We start from the raw sequence: 13,382 nt of genomic DNA on the forward strand, positions 1-13,382 counted from the left end.
AAATCTACACAAGGCAAAGCCATGAGAGGCAGATGGAAGGGTCTAGAAGGATTCTGACTACTGAGGGAACAATACAAAAAGGACTGAAATCTCAAGAGGAATAGGAATAAAATAAAACAAAATAGGAAAAAAAGGTATTAGGAATAATACCTGAAAATATTTGAAATAATTTCCATAAGGTTTTCTAAGGAAAGAATGACAGAGGAACATTGCTAAGATGAAGACATGAGTACATTTTAAAGTATTTTTAAAGGCCTTTCTCATTTTAATATGCTGAGAAGATAACAATTTAAAGCATATATACTAACAATAAAAATTTTAGAAAATAATTTATGACAGCAGCAAGGTACATGAAATTATTGACAAATATATTTTTTTCAAAAGCTGTGCATGACGTCCAGGCTGAAACTCAGAAAATTCTGAGTATTTGCAGCGGTAAGCCTGGTATCCTCACTGCCTGTAATCCCAGCACTGAAGTGAAAGCAGAACTGGTATGAGGTTGAGGTCAGTAATGGTCTACTGAGTGATACCTACCCCAAAACAAAATTACAACAAAAATAAAGATATACCATGCTAATAGGTCAGGAAGCTATTGGTAAACGTATCAATTATCTTGGAATGGATATTTAGAGTCAATATAACTTTTAAAAAGCAAGGCTTCTCTCATGAAATTAAGAAAATGTGTTTTATTTGGAAAAGTAAAAGATGAATAGTCAGGAAGGGAAAGACTAACAGAGATACAGTTGCACTGACAAGAAAACACAGAAATATGGATATATTAGTGAGTAATACATGACAACTAAAGCTGATCCCAAATTAAAAAGAGGGGACAATATGGACTAAATTAAGATTGATCATATGATCAGTCATGTTAGTGTACTGTAGTCAATAAAATGTTGAAATGGTTAAATTAAACCTGAAAGATTTACTAACACTTTTGTTTACATTTTATGCACATAGTTTGCTACTTGCTATAACAAAAAGATAATGGTACTCAAGTTTGTAACAAATTCAGTAAAAATGGTTAATGTAAAATTTAAATGTCATATAAAGATTAGATTTTATTCACCCAGTAAAAAGTTTGGCAAACTAGGGCCCACAGGCCAAATATAGCTTTTAGTCTTTTATATACAAATGAGTTAAATTATTTTCACATTTTAGTAAGTGGAGAAAAAAAAAGCTTGGATACCTGTAACATGTGCTATTTAGTCCTTTAAAGAAAATGTTTGTTAACTGAAGTAGACCCAAGCAATCCAGGAAATCACAGTAGGTACTCAGTATATGCTGCAGCAATGCTCAAATGAAACCTACTGTCATTGCATGTGAGCCCACAATTGTGCACATTTGTAATCCCAGCACTTGGGAAGCTGAGGCTGGAGGAGTGTGAACTTGACACCACCCTCTGGCACAAAGCAAACCCCTATCTATCCCTATTGCTTATACACTATCTCACATTTCATTTCAATGTCATCTGTCACAACTGAGTTCTGCAGGACCTCTTACCCAGACACATTAACAACCTTTAAGATGACAGTCCACCTTCTAGGCTACCTCATTCTAAACAAAACAACTCTATTCTGCAAAAAATCATCCTCCCCAAACATCCAGACTCATTGTGTTATTTCAGCTATTCAAACACTTTCAATGCCAATTGACTATGCATTCAAGGGCCCAAATCAGTGCCTAATTAACTCACATTAAATACTTTTACTCACTATACACTTTATAGGGGTAGCATGTAATTGTTAACTGCACTGCTGGCAGCAATAGACACTCAGTAAAATTATTAGTTATTACTGTCACAGATTATGATATCACAAACAGGTCTCCCTATTCCTGACTATAAGCACATTAAATTCCCTCTCTGCATTTTGTGAACCCCGAGGTTGTGTTGTTTCCTGGAAAAACCTGTTTCTACTTGTGGTGTGGCTCAGCCCTAGCACACACTTTAATCCAAGAGCAGTCTGTTTAAATATTGTAAACAGGATTAAATAAAGTCAACCATAGATCAAGAGGCAAAGCAAGTAACCAGCTGACAGGGAGTGAACATAGGAAAAACCAGAGAGGCAGTCAGGGGGGCGGTTAGAGAGACGCCCAGGAAGGAGAAGGGAAGGACATTCGGTTTAGGAGGATTTTGAGAAGCATGGGTAAAGGGCTTCCTTTTCCTTCTGGGACCTCAGCTGAGGAGAAAGGTCAGTTGGGTGCATTCTCTGTCTCTCTGAAACTAACAGGCTTTCACCCAGCATCTGGCTCCTGAGTCTTTATTGGTAAAATTGAACATTTGAGATTTTGTTAAATAATGTATCAAAATCTTAGTTTTATCACTTACAAGATATGATTTTGAGCAAATTATTTAACTTTCTAAACATCAATAAAATTTAGGACCATAGCCATATGCCACTAGGTTGTTGAAAGAATAAATGATATTAACTTGAGTAAAATGTCTAGCCAGGCATGAGGGCACATACATTTAATCCCAGCACTCGGGAGACAGGGGCAGGCAGATCACTGTGAGTTCCAGGTCAGCCTAGTCTACAGAGTAAGTTCCAGGACAACCAGGGCTACACAGAGAAACCCTGTCTCAAAAAAAAACAAACAAAGAACAAATCAATCCATATATAGTAATTATTTATGTATCCATTCAAAATATTTCATTTCATTTTCCTTATACCATGGACTCTTGTATTATGATATCAGGAGTTAAGTTCAGAAAGCAAATAAGGAATAAAGAGCATTAAAACATCCCATGCTCATCTTTTAGTTTTAATCTGCTTTCTCCTCTTTCCCACTGCTTTTGTCTAATTGTTCCTACTTCATGGAAAGGAAAATGTTGGCAGAGAGGGGATAGTATTGGTACTAAATAATCCTGGGGCACACATGAGCCAACAGTAGAACAACACACTCGGAGGCTACACCCTACCATATATATAAGCCATTACATATGGATCAAAATCCTAAATGTAAGAACTAAAAGTAAAAATTCTTGAGTACATTCCAGCACTCAGAAGGATTATATGAGTTCAAGGACCTCTGGTCTATATATCAAGTTTCAGGCTTACCAGAGCTACCTAATGAGGCCTATAAACAAACAAACAAACAAACGAGTGAAGTGAGTGAATCAGTAAATAAATCAATCTTAGGACACATAGGCATCAATATTCAAGATACTGCATTGAAAGGTGGTTTCTGAAAGTCAGCAATAGCACATTAACCAAAGAAAAACTAACTGAACCATAGAAAAATGAAAGTATTTGTATGCTTTAGAAGGTATCAACAATAAATCTAAAAATACAAATTACAGAAAGGACAAAACATTTGCAAATCATCTATCTAATAAGGGCTCAGAATATAAAGAAATAACTCTTACAATTCAGTAATACAAAGACAGCCTACTAAATCTGCAAAGGATCTGAACGGACACCTCTCCAAGGAACACACACATATCCAACAAGCAAGTGGTAAGGCGCTCAGTATAATTAGACATTAAGGAATGGAAACTGAAACCATTCTCATTCCAGAAGGCTCCAATAAAAAGAGGCCAGATATGGATAAACCTTGATGGTGATTCAGTCTTTCCCTAGCATGTAGAAAATCCCTGGCTGGAGGGAGGGAGGAAGGGAGGGAGGAAATTACAATAAACATCACAGGGTAGTAAACAAAGTGGGGCACGTGCATACATGTAAAATCCACTTTACAGAACACTTTCATGGTTCCTAAAGGTTGAACATATTTTACCATATTACCAAACAATTCCACTCCTCTGTATCTATCAACAGTGGAAAGATATACCCATGAAATATTTTATATACATGACATTTACAGCACCATTATTCATAACAGTCAGAGTAAGAAACCTGAAAGTCCACTGCCTGAGGAATACATTAGCAAAATATATATCTACACATTAAAATATTATTCAAGTGAAAACAACGCAATTCCAACACTCAGCTGAGCAGGACAGTGTGCTCAAGGCCAATCTAAACCACATGGCGAATAGTCTCAAAAACCAAAACCACACAAACATGAATAAACCCTAAAAACATTATGCACAACGAAAGAAACAGGGCACAAATGGTCACAGAGGAAATGATTCTACTCATAGGAAGTGGGAAGGAAGTGAACACTATTGAGGTACAAGCTTTCGTGGGAGTGGTGGAAATGTTTTGGAAACAAGTTAAGCACACCACTTAACAAACTTAGTAAAATCTTCTGATTTGTGCATTTGAAAGGGTGAGTTTCAGTCTAAGGCAGACTACGCAGGAAGACAGTCAAGAACACAGTGAGGGAGAGAGGGGGCAAGGGAATCTCACAGAATCACTCAAAGAGCAAAAGGAAGACAGATACCACACACCTTTCCCAACTGCCTACAAGTTTTTCCTAACTTTTCCCTAACTATAACTGAGGAGAGCAGCATTTCCCCTAACTATAACTGAGGCGAGCAGCGTATCCCCTAACTATAACTGAGGCGAGCAGCGTTTCCCTAACTATAACTGAGGAGAGCAGCGTTTCCCTAACTATAACTGAGGAGAGCAGCGTTTCCTTAACTATAACTGAGGAGAGCAGCGTTTCCCCTAACTATAACTGAGGCGAGCAGCGTTTTCCCTAACTATAACTGAGGAGAGCAGCGTTTCCCCTAACTATAACTGAGGAGAGCAGCGTTTTCCCTAACTATAACTGAGGAGAGCAGCGTTTCCCTAACTATAACTGAGGAGAGCAGCGTTTCCCCTAACTATAACTGAGGCGAGCAGCGTTTCCCTAACTATAACTGAGGCGAGCAGCGTTTCCCTAACTATAACTGAGGCGAGCAGCGTTTCCTAACTATAACTGAGGAGAGCAGCGTTTCCCTAACTATAACTGAGGAGAGCAGCGTTTCCCTAACTATAACTGAGAGAGCAGCGTTTTCCCTAACTATAACTGAGGAGAGCAGCGTTTCCCTACTATAAACTGAGGAGAGCAGCGTTTTCCCTAACTATAACTGAGGAGAGCAGCGTTTCCTTAACTATAACTGAGGAGAGCAGCGTTTCCCCTAACTATAACTGAGGCGAGCAGCGTTTTCCCTAACTATAACTGAGGAGAGCAGCGTTTCCCCTAACTATAACTGAGGAGAGCAGCGTTTTCCCTAACTATAACTGAGGAGAGCAGCGTTTCCCTAACTATAACTGAGGAGAGCAGCGTTTCCCCTAACTATAACTGAGGCGAGCAGCGTTTTCCCTAACTATAACTGAGGCGAGCAGCGTTTCCCTAACTATAACTGAGGCGAGCAGCGTTTCCCTAACTATAACTGAGGAGAGCAGCGTTTCCCCTAACTATAACTGAGGAGAGCAGCGTTTTCCCTAACTATAACTGAGGCGAGCAGCGTTTCCCTAACTATAACTGAGGCGAGCAGCGTTTCCCTAACTATAACTGAGGAGAGCAGCGTTTCCCCTAACTATAACTGAGGAGAGCAGCGTTTTCCCTAACTATAAACTGAGGAGAGCAGCGTTTTCCCTAACTATAACTGAGGAGAGCAGCGTTTCCCCTAACTATAACTGAGGAGAGCAGCGTTTCCCCTAACTATAACTGAGGAGAGCAGCGTTTCCTTAACTATAACTGAGGAGAGCAGCGTTTCCCTAACTATAACTGAGGAGAGCAGCGTTCTTACACTAGTAGGTATTAACTCTTTTGTTCCCAATGCTAAGATCATTTTCCAAGAAGGAGAAAATGCTTTTATTTAGCAAAAATAATTTTCACTGATCTTATTGACACATTTTTCTTGATCACACCATTTAAGTGTACACTGTTTTTTTTAACATTTTATTATAATTACTATATGAATAGCCATGTTTTTCTACACCAAGAACAAGATGCACTGGGTGTAGTGGTGCCCACATTTAATCTGAGCACTTAGAGGCCGAGGCAGGCAGATCTCTGTGTGTTCTAGACCGGCCTGGTCTACAGAGTGAGTTCCAGGACAGCCAGAGCTACATAGAGAAACCTTTTTCAAAAAGGCACCACCACCAATCAGTTATTCATTCAAAAAAGAATTACCTTATCTTTGGCCTCAGGCAGTGTGATTTCTCTAGGTTCTAAGAGTGGAATTTCTCGAAGAGGTGGAACACATCTGATTATATCTGGTACATAGTGTGTGTGAAACAATGGCGGCATGGAATATCTTCGGTCAGCTGATAAAGGCACTATCTGGTTAATTATAGTTGGCTCTTGGTGGGGTGAATGGAAACGCTGCCGTTTACCATCAAGAGGAAAGGTTGTTTCATCGCTTATTCTCCTGAAAACAAGCAAACACACCTTAGTGACTAAAGACACAACTTCCTGACAACAGAACCATAGAAATATTGAAACAGAAAATAACAACACTGTGACTCGTTGGATAAGGTGACATTAACTACTCCCTAGTGGACTTTTAATATTCACTTTTAGCACAACAAATGTCTTCCAATAATACTGTACAAAAATAAAGATAATTAAAAATAAATAAAGATAATTAATGGTATACAATTGAGCTATCAAAATGAGTCATCACCACATTGAACACATCATAGAAAAATGTCTATTTATAAAATTATTCAATCACTAAGAATTAAAGATAAATTCTAACAAAAGAAAGTAAACTGAATGATATATATATGTTATATACATATTTTAAGGTTCTTTAAATATATCTATGTTCTGGCTCATCCGTAGGGAAAAAACTAACATTTTTATAAAAATTAAAACAACAGGAGACACTTGAAAACAAGCTACATTTCAGATAATATGCATTAACATAAATATGTGGGCATGACCAAAATACTCTGGTTATGTCTAGAGAATGTCTTCATTTTTTAAAGGAAAAGGCTGAGATGGTTTTGGCATAAAGTAATGTCAATAATTTCCTTTAATATAATTCAGGGGGTAAAGTGTGAGAATGAGAAGACAAAACAAACAGCTAAGCTTTGCTATGGGGGGAAATACTCAGATGTTCATTATATTATCTTTTACATTTTTCATTAAGTTTGAAAATTTTCAAAATAACAGGAAAACAATTAAGTCAAAACAGAGCCTGCAAAGCTTCTGTGAAGACCTGGGTACCATGAAATATCTTATGTCACAGAAAATGGCCCAATTCCTTTCTAGCTCTAAAATCCTATGAGCCAACATCATCTAAAGGTTTTATTATTACACCGCTCCTCGGGAATTATTCCAACTCTTCTTTTTGTATAGCCTCAAAATAACTAGAACTCCTACTCATAAGTAAAAGCATACAGGGCTAGACACATAAAAGTACATTTGTTATTTTTCATCCCAAAAGTAATTACAGCATGTACACTGAGTATCTTCAATTAAAATCACAAATTTAATTAAAAAAAAAAATCTGTAGCTATGAACTAATGGAATTCATCTTTACTCGTGAATTACCAATTGGCTACTAAGGCAATTTCAAAAAATACACAAGTAAAACTAATGAAGTCAAAATTCTTAGAATCATTATGTAACTTTTCCTATGACAATCAAGAAAAACTACTTTGTCATAAGCCTTGATTTGAGAAACAGAAAGCTAAATTTCATATACCACAGTGTATCTCTGCTTTGATAACTAAGGTCTGCGACCTTCGGCTTTTGTTTAAAGAGAATAGGTCACACTGTCCATGTAATTCTATGCAACTGTTACACAATTCTTAGGACTCTAATGTTTCTCTTAAAACAGTTAAACACTTACTTCCTTCCTCGAAATAATGGCGTTGTCGAGGTCTGTATTGGACTGACAGTTCCATATGTCAGGGGCTGTAAGGACACAGCTCTAGACAGACTACCAAAAATAAAGAACAGTATTAACATAAATATTTTTCCTTAGGACCAAAAATTCCACACAAACGCAATGCATTACTAGTCAAAAACAAGGTTTGATAATATTTTCTCTATTTTCAAATACTGCACACAAAAGCATTTATTAAAGAGAGAACAGAACTTAATAACAATGTGTGATACAACACTATACTTACTCTACATTTTGAAAGTTGAATTGTGCATCTATAAGTTGCTGGTGTGAATAAAGAGTTGGTGAGAGAGCAAAGAAGTTATTATGCTGTTGGTGGCTTGGAGTGAAGGGTGGACGACCCAGAAGTGAGTTTGGGAACATGCTCTTGTTCACTAAAGGTGAACATGTATTCTTCTACCTATGATTTAAAAAAACAAAAACTATAGCTTAAAGACATAGATCTCTTTGATAAGTGTTATCTACTACTTAAAATAATCAGCTATCAAATTAGTCATGTCATTTGCGAAATTACTCCTGAAAGTTTAAATAGGTTATAAGTTTACTATAGGTAACAAATCACTAGCAATTCATTTAAAAATCTAAATGGATTCAAAGACTTTCATTATGCATTTTTCAAATTTTCTGATGAATATACTCTAAGTTAATAGCAACAAATCTTTTATCACCACTATTCTAACAAGAGAAGTTACTCAAAAGATTTAATCAAATTGTTCAGATCCTTATATTTATTCACAACCTAACTCATAAAAAGGCACAAACTATCATGCAATAATCTGATACCTACAATATGGTACGTTACATATCTAAGAAATAAGGAATGTATGTCACCTACCAATTCATAACATTCCAAGACTCTTCTCAACATCTATACATAAAAGACACAATAAAACAGTGTTGCTCCCTAAGGGAAGAAAAGCTATAGAGGGCAATCAGAACATATCACTGACTTAGTGAAACACTAGATGCTCCTTTAAAAATTTTTTTCCAATTGACTAATTCAGCAAAGCTGTAGTCTTCAAAACAGTGGGTAAAGTGGCATACAAAAACCAAGAAAACAAAAATGATATTCCCTAGCTACCTTCTTAAAACATGTAATTAGAAAACTCTTAACTGAGAAACAGTATAAAACCTACCAATAAGCAAAATGATATAACACAGTAAAAGTTAAGGCTCTATCACCAAAAAGAGAATTACTTGCCTAGCCTAACTATGAGAAATGTAAGTAGCTGCCACGCACCACTCATATGCATAAAGCTTCCGTTTAGACTGCTAATAGCTCATGCTTAAAATGTGGCATCCACAGGTCACCAAAGAGGGAGGGGGGAAAATGAGAAATAAGCAGAGGAGGAAATATTAATAAGTTGGGATCAAAATGTCTCTGGACGTTCCAATTAATAGCAACAATGGAAGACGCAAGACACAAATTAATGCCTTTAAAGTTTAAATAAAATGTTCTTAAGCCACATGGCTCTCCCTGTCTACAGTAGATATAAAGAGTAAGAAGAGAGAGATGAGGCAAGGGGTACACAAGCAATCCCAGCGTTCAGGAGACTGAGGGGGGTGTGAAACGGCTTTCAGCCAGTGATGACACACAGAGACTGGTGGATCACCATGAATTCAAGGCCAGCCTGGGGTACATAAAGTTTCAAACCAGCTAGGGTAACACAGTGAGATACTGTCAAAAAAAGAAAGGAAGGAAGAAAGGAAGGAAGAAAAAAACAAAAGAAAAGAAAACCAAGATTAGGTCAAATTCTCAGAATAAGAAAGAAGGTGACAATTGCTCAAAATCAGTCAAGATAATAACTAAGAAATGCAAATAAAACAACTTTAATATCATCTTACCCCAGTAAGAATGGCAAGGATCAACAATACAACAAATGACAAATGCTGGAGAGGCTGTGGACAAAGGGAACTCTCATTCATTCACTGTTGGTGCGACTGCAAATGGGTCCATGCAGTCTGGAAATCAGGGTGGAGAATCCCCAAAAGGCCAAAAATCGCTTAGGGGGCAGGGGGTGGGGTGGACACGCCTTTAATCCCAGCACTCAGGAGGCAGAAGCAAGCAGATCTCTGTGAGTTTCAGGCCAGCTTGATCTACAAAGAGACTTCCAGGATAGCCAGTGTTACACAGAGAAAACTTGTCTTGAAAAACAAACAAAGCCGGGCGTGGTGGCGCATGCCTTTAATTCCAGCACCTGGAAGGCAGAGGCAGGCTGATCTCTGTGGGTTCGAGGCCAGCCTGGACTACAAGTGAGTCCAGAGAGACCCTGTCTCAAAAAACCAAAAAAAAAAACCAAAAAAAAAAAAAAAAAAAAGCTAAATGTACCATATGACCCACAGTATTTGTTGTATTTATATATTTATGTTATGGATTTGTATACTGACATGACAAGTTTTATGCGTATATCCTTTAAATGTGTAAAAGATGACTTGGGTTCAAAAAAAGTACAAAATTTTCTTTTCTGATAAGCAAATCTGAGAATAAACTTTTTTAATAAAAAAAATACCTAGACAGCTAAATGAAGTAAGAGAATAAAACTAAAGATTGGAAAAACTGGGAGCCAGTTTTGTTCCTTGGTTTTTCAATTCTGTGGATTAAAATTTACTCAGATTCATCAAAAGTTGTGGACAGGCAACTTATCACCAGTATCAGATCTCATTCCAAATGCCTGACTCTAATTTGTGTTACCCATAAGTCTGTCAAATTCCCCCACTAAGTCTATACTTCCTGCTTTAGGGGGTTTTGTTTGTATTTATTTATTTATTTTTACTTACTTAGTTTTTCGAGGACAGGGTTTCTCTGTGTAGCCTTGGCTTTCCAGGACTCACTTTGTAGACCAGGCTGGCCTCGAACTCAGAGTGATCCACTTACCTCTGCCTTAAGGAATGCTGGGATTAAAGGCCTGCGCCACCACACCCAGCTCGTTTTAAATTTTTTTTTTTTTTAATCAGTATCACTGGCCTGCACTCTCTGCATTTCACTGCTCAGAGGGAAGTGGTAGTTAAGATTTGGTTCCCTTTACTCTGCTTCCCTGAAGTAACTTCTCATTTAAAAACAATGTTTAAAAAAAAAAAAAACACAAAGTTTTCCATAGGGCTTATGAGAAATGCCATTATGCCAGGCAGGTGCATGCCTTTAATCCCAAGGACAGCCAAAGCTACACAGAGAAACCCTATCTGAAAGAAGAGAGAGAAAGAGCGAGAGAGAGAGAGAGAGAGAGAGAGAGAGAGAGAGAGAGAGACAGGGGGGGGGGGGGGGGGGAGAGAACTAGAAAGTTCGACTTCAAGTCATGCACAGAGGCATACACCTGAAATCCCAGGGCTTGGAAGGCTCAGGGAGGATGATCAGCAATTTGGGACTGACTGGGAAGACACAAGTTCACACCCAGCTTGGATATAAAACTGTCTCAAAAAACAAAACAAAGTTCTATTTCAAAGCTAGGAGGGGGGAGCATTCCTGAAATCCCAAAACTTGGGAGGCTGAGGCAGGTGGATCTGAAGTTTAAGTACAGATTGGGTTCCACAGGAGTGAAAACGTCTCTCTCTAAAAGCAAACAAGGGAGCTGAAGTGCTCAGGGGTCAAGGGCTGCTCTTACAGAGGACCTAGGTGTGGTTCTAAGCACCACATGGGGACTCCAGTTCCAGGGAATCCAGTGCCTTCTTCTGACCTCCCAGGGCAGCAGGCATGCATATGATGCATAGACATAAAATAATAAACACGTTCAACAGCAGATCCTTCTACTCCAGGTTCATTTATAGAGGTCCATTGTTCAACACCTAGACAATTTATGCTTACAAACAATATTATTTTTCTTTTGGACCCAAAAATAAGGAAGGTCCTATATGTCTGCATTCCAACTTAAAGATGCAAAAATGCCAACAACAAGCTCTCATTTTTATTTCAACCCCATTACACAATCAAATCCAAACTAAGGAGAAATCAAAAGATGAGTTGATGCCCAGAACTACTCTACCACATTAAAACCAAATGATTTTAGGCTTAAAATTTCATAGCCAAAAATTTACTCTAGGACACGTATCTAGTTCAGGATACTCAGTGCAAAACAAGCATTAATTTCTATTTACTATTTTACTGAGAAATGGTCTCACTGTGCAGCCCTGGCTGGCCTGGAACTCTCTATCTAGACCAGGCTGGCCTTGAACTCACAAAGATGGGCTTGCCTCTGAGACGCATTCATTCTTCTGGAATCCTTCTAAAACAAAACACTAGCCAGACTCTTGGAATCTTAACCCTTAAGTGAAACTTAACTGGCAGCCTTCAAACTAGAACCATTCCTAAGAAATTTAACCAACAGCATCCAATGCCAGACCCCATAAGTAGCCCATATGACCATCTACAGATAAGAGGCAGGAGGACCTCTGTGAGTGAGTTCGAGGCCAGCCTGGTCTACAAAGCAAGTCCAGGACAGCCAAGGCTACACACAGACACCCTGTCTCGAAAAAGCAAAACAAAATCAAGAGTCTGTATTTCTAGATCATAGTCAATCTGGGCTAGTCACAGCAACCACTGTTTCTATTAGCAGTTACTAATCAGTACAAATTAAAAGTGTTGGTAGTTAGCACAACAAAGCCTTGTAGTACTGAACTACAGACCTCCATCGTAGTGTAACTGTACACAAACCAACCTACGATACTAAACATGTTAAGTTTCCAACCTGGTTTGACTTGCACAATTTCTTCCTCTTTTTCTTTTATCAACTATCTAAATGATTCTTTTAAACAAAGCTGAAAGGACCGAAACAAGAAGGAGAACTTAAATCTCTCTCTTATCTTTTACCCACTACGCAAGTATTTCAAACAAAGCTCAAAGAGGCAAAACAACAAAAGGAACATAGATCACAGGTGCCGGGAAACACACGGGCTGTCGTGTTCTTAACCAGATAAAAGGATGGGGGAGCCTAGCCACAAAATCTGAGAAACGTGTTTTCAACCATCAGCCGGTCCGAACCCGAGGCGACCTCGTGCCATGTAATTAAATGCCTTAAAAGATAAATGCCTTCCACACTAGTTACTTAATTTCGACATTTACCTTAATTCTCCGCTGCCTTTTGGAACACCGGGCGGGACTATCAAGGCAGTCTTAACTTTCTCGTTCTAGGGAGTGAGGACAGGGCGGGAGGCGACGTGAGAACTAGCGAGAAGCCAGAGGCGCCAACACTCTTCACCAAGTCCAGCACCCGGGGAACGCCCCTAGTCCGGAGAGCTCCAGGAGACGCCAGGCTCTCCCGCGCAAAAAAAAAAAACAAAAAAAAACAAAAAAACAAAAAAAACACAACCCGGGTTTCAGAAAAGTTGCACGCGCCCGGCCGGGGGCCAGGGCGTGCACACTTGCATCCCCTCCGAAGCCCCTGAACTCACCGGCGTCCACGCCGAAAGGGCCGAGCAGGGCCCAGCGCCACTGCCCGCCAACACGCTCCCGGGCCCGAGCTGCCGCCCGAGCCGGCCGAGGTGGGAGCAGCCCGCCGCACGGCGAGGCCCAGCTCGGGCGGGCAACCTAGGACCGCGCAGGGCGGCGGAGAGGTGCGAGCCGATGAGGCCGGGCCCGCGCGGGCGTGGAAGGCTGGGGAGGGGAGGAGGGATGGCGACAACAAGAAAGAAAAAGAAA

General features: G+C 39.2%; 1 protein-coding gene across 4 annotated transcripts in view; it reads right to left on the reverse strand.

The window, feature by feature from the left end:
• Positions 1 to 13,324, reverse strand: part of Tent2 (terminal nucleotidyltransferase 2) — a 50,247-nt gene extending 36,923 nt beyond the window's left edge. Inside the window, exons 1-4 of one of the 4 annotated variants that reach the window (XM_051172582.1) lie at positions 13,136 to 13,321; positions 7,980 to 8,153; positions 7,697 to 7,786; positions 6,028 to 6,265 (exon numbers count right to left, since the gene is read on the reverse strand). In XM_051172582.1, coding sequence (XP_051028539.1) covers positions 6,028 to 6,265; positions 7,697 to 7,786; positions 7,980 to 8,116 — 465 coding nt within the window. In that variant the 5' untranslated portion in view covers positions 8,117 to 8,153; positions 13,136 to 13,321. Of the gene's footprint in view, positions 1 to 6,027; positions 6,266 to 7,696; positions 7,787 to 7,979; positions 8,154 to 12,806; positions 13,008 to 13,135 lie in introns of those variants that run through there. The other 3 variants (XM_051172584.1, XM_051172583.1, XM_051172585.1) reach the window with 3 other exon arrangements.
• Positions 13,325 to 13,382: the final 58 nt, after the last annotated feature.

The sequence above is a fragment of the Acomys russatus genome, chromosome 30 (assembly GCF_903995435.1).
Source record: "Acomys russatus chromosome 30, mAcoRus1.1, whole genome shotgun sequence".
NCBI lineage: Eukaryota > Metazoa > Chordata > Mammalia > Rodentia > Muridae > Acomys > Acomys russatus.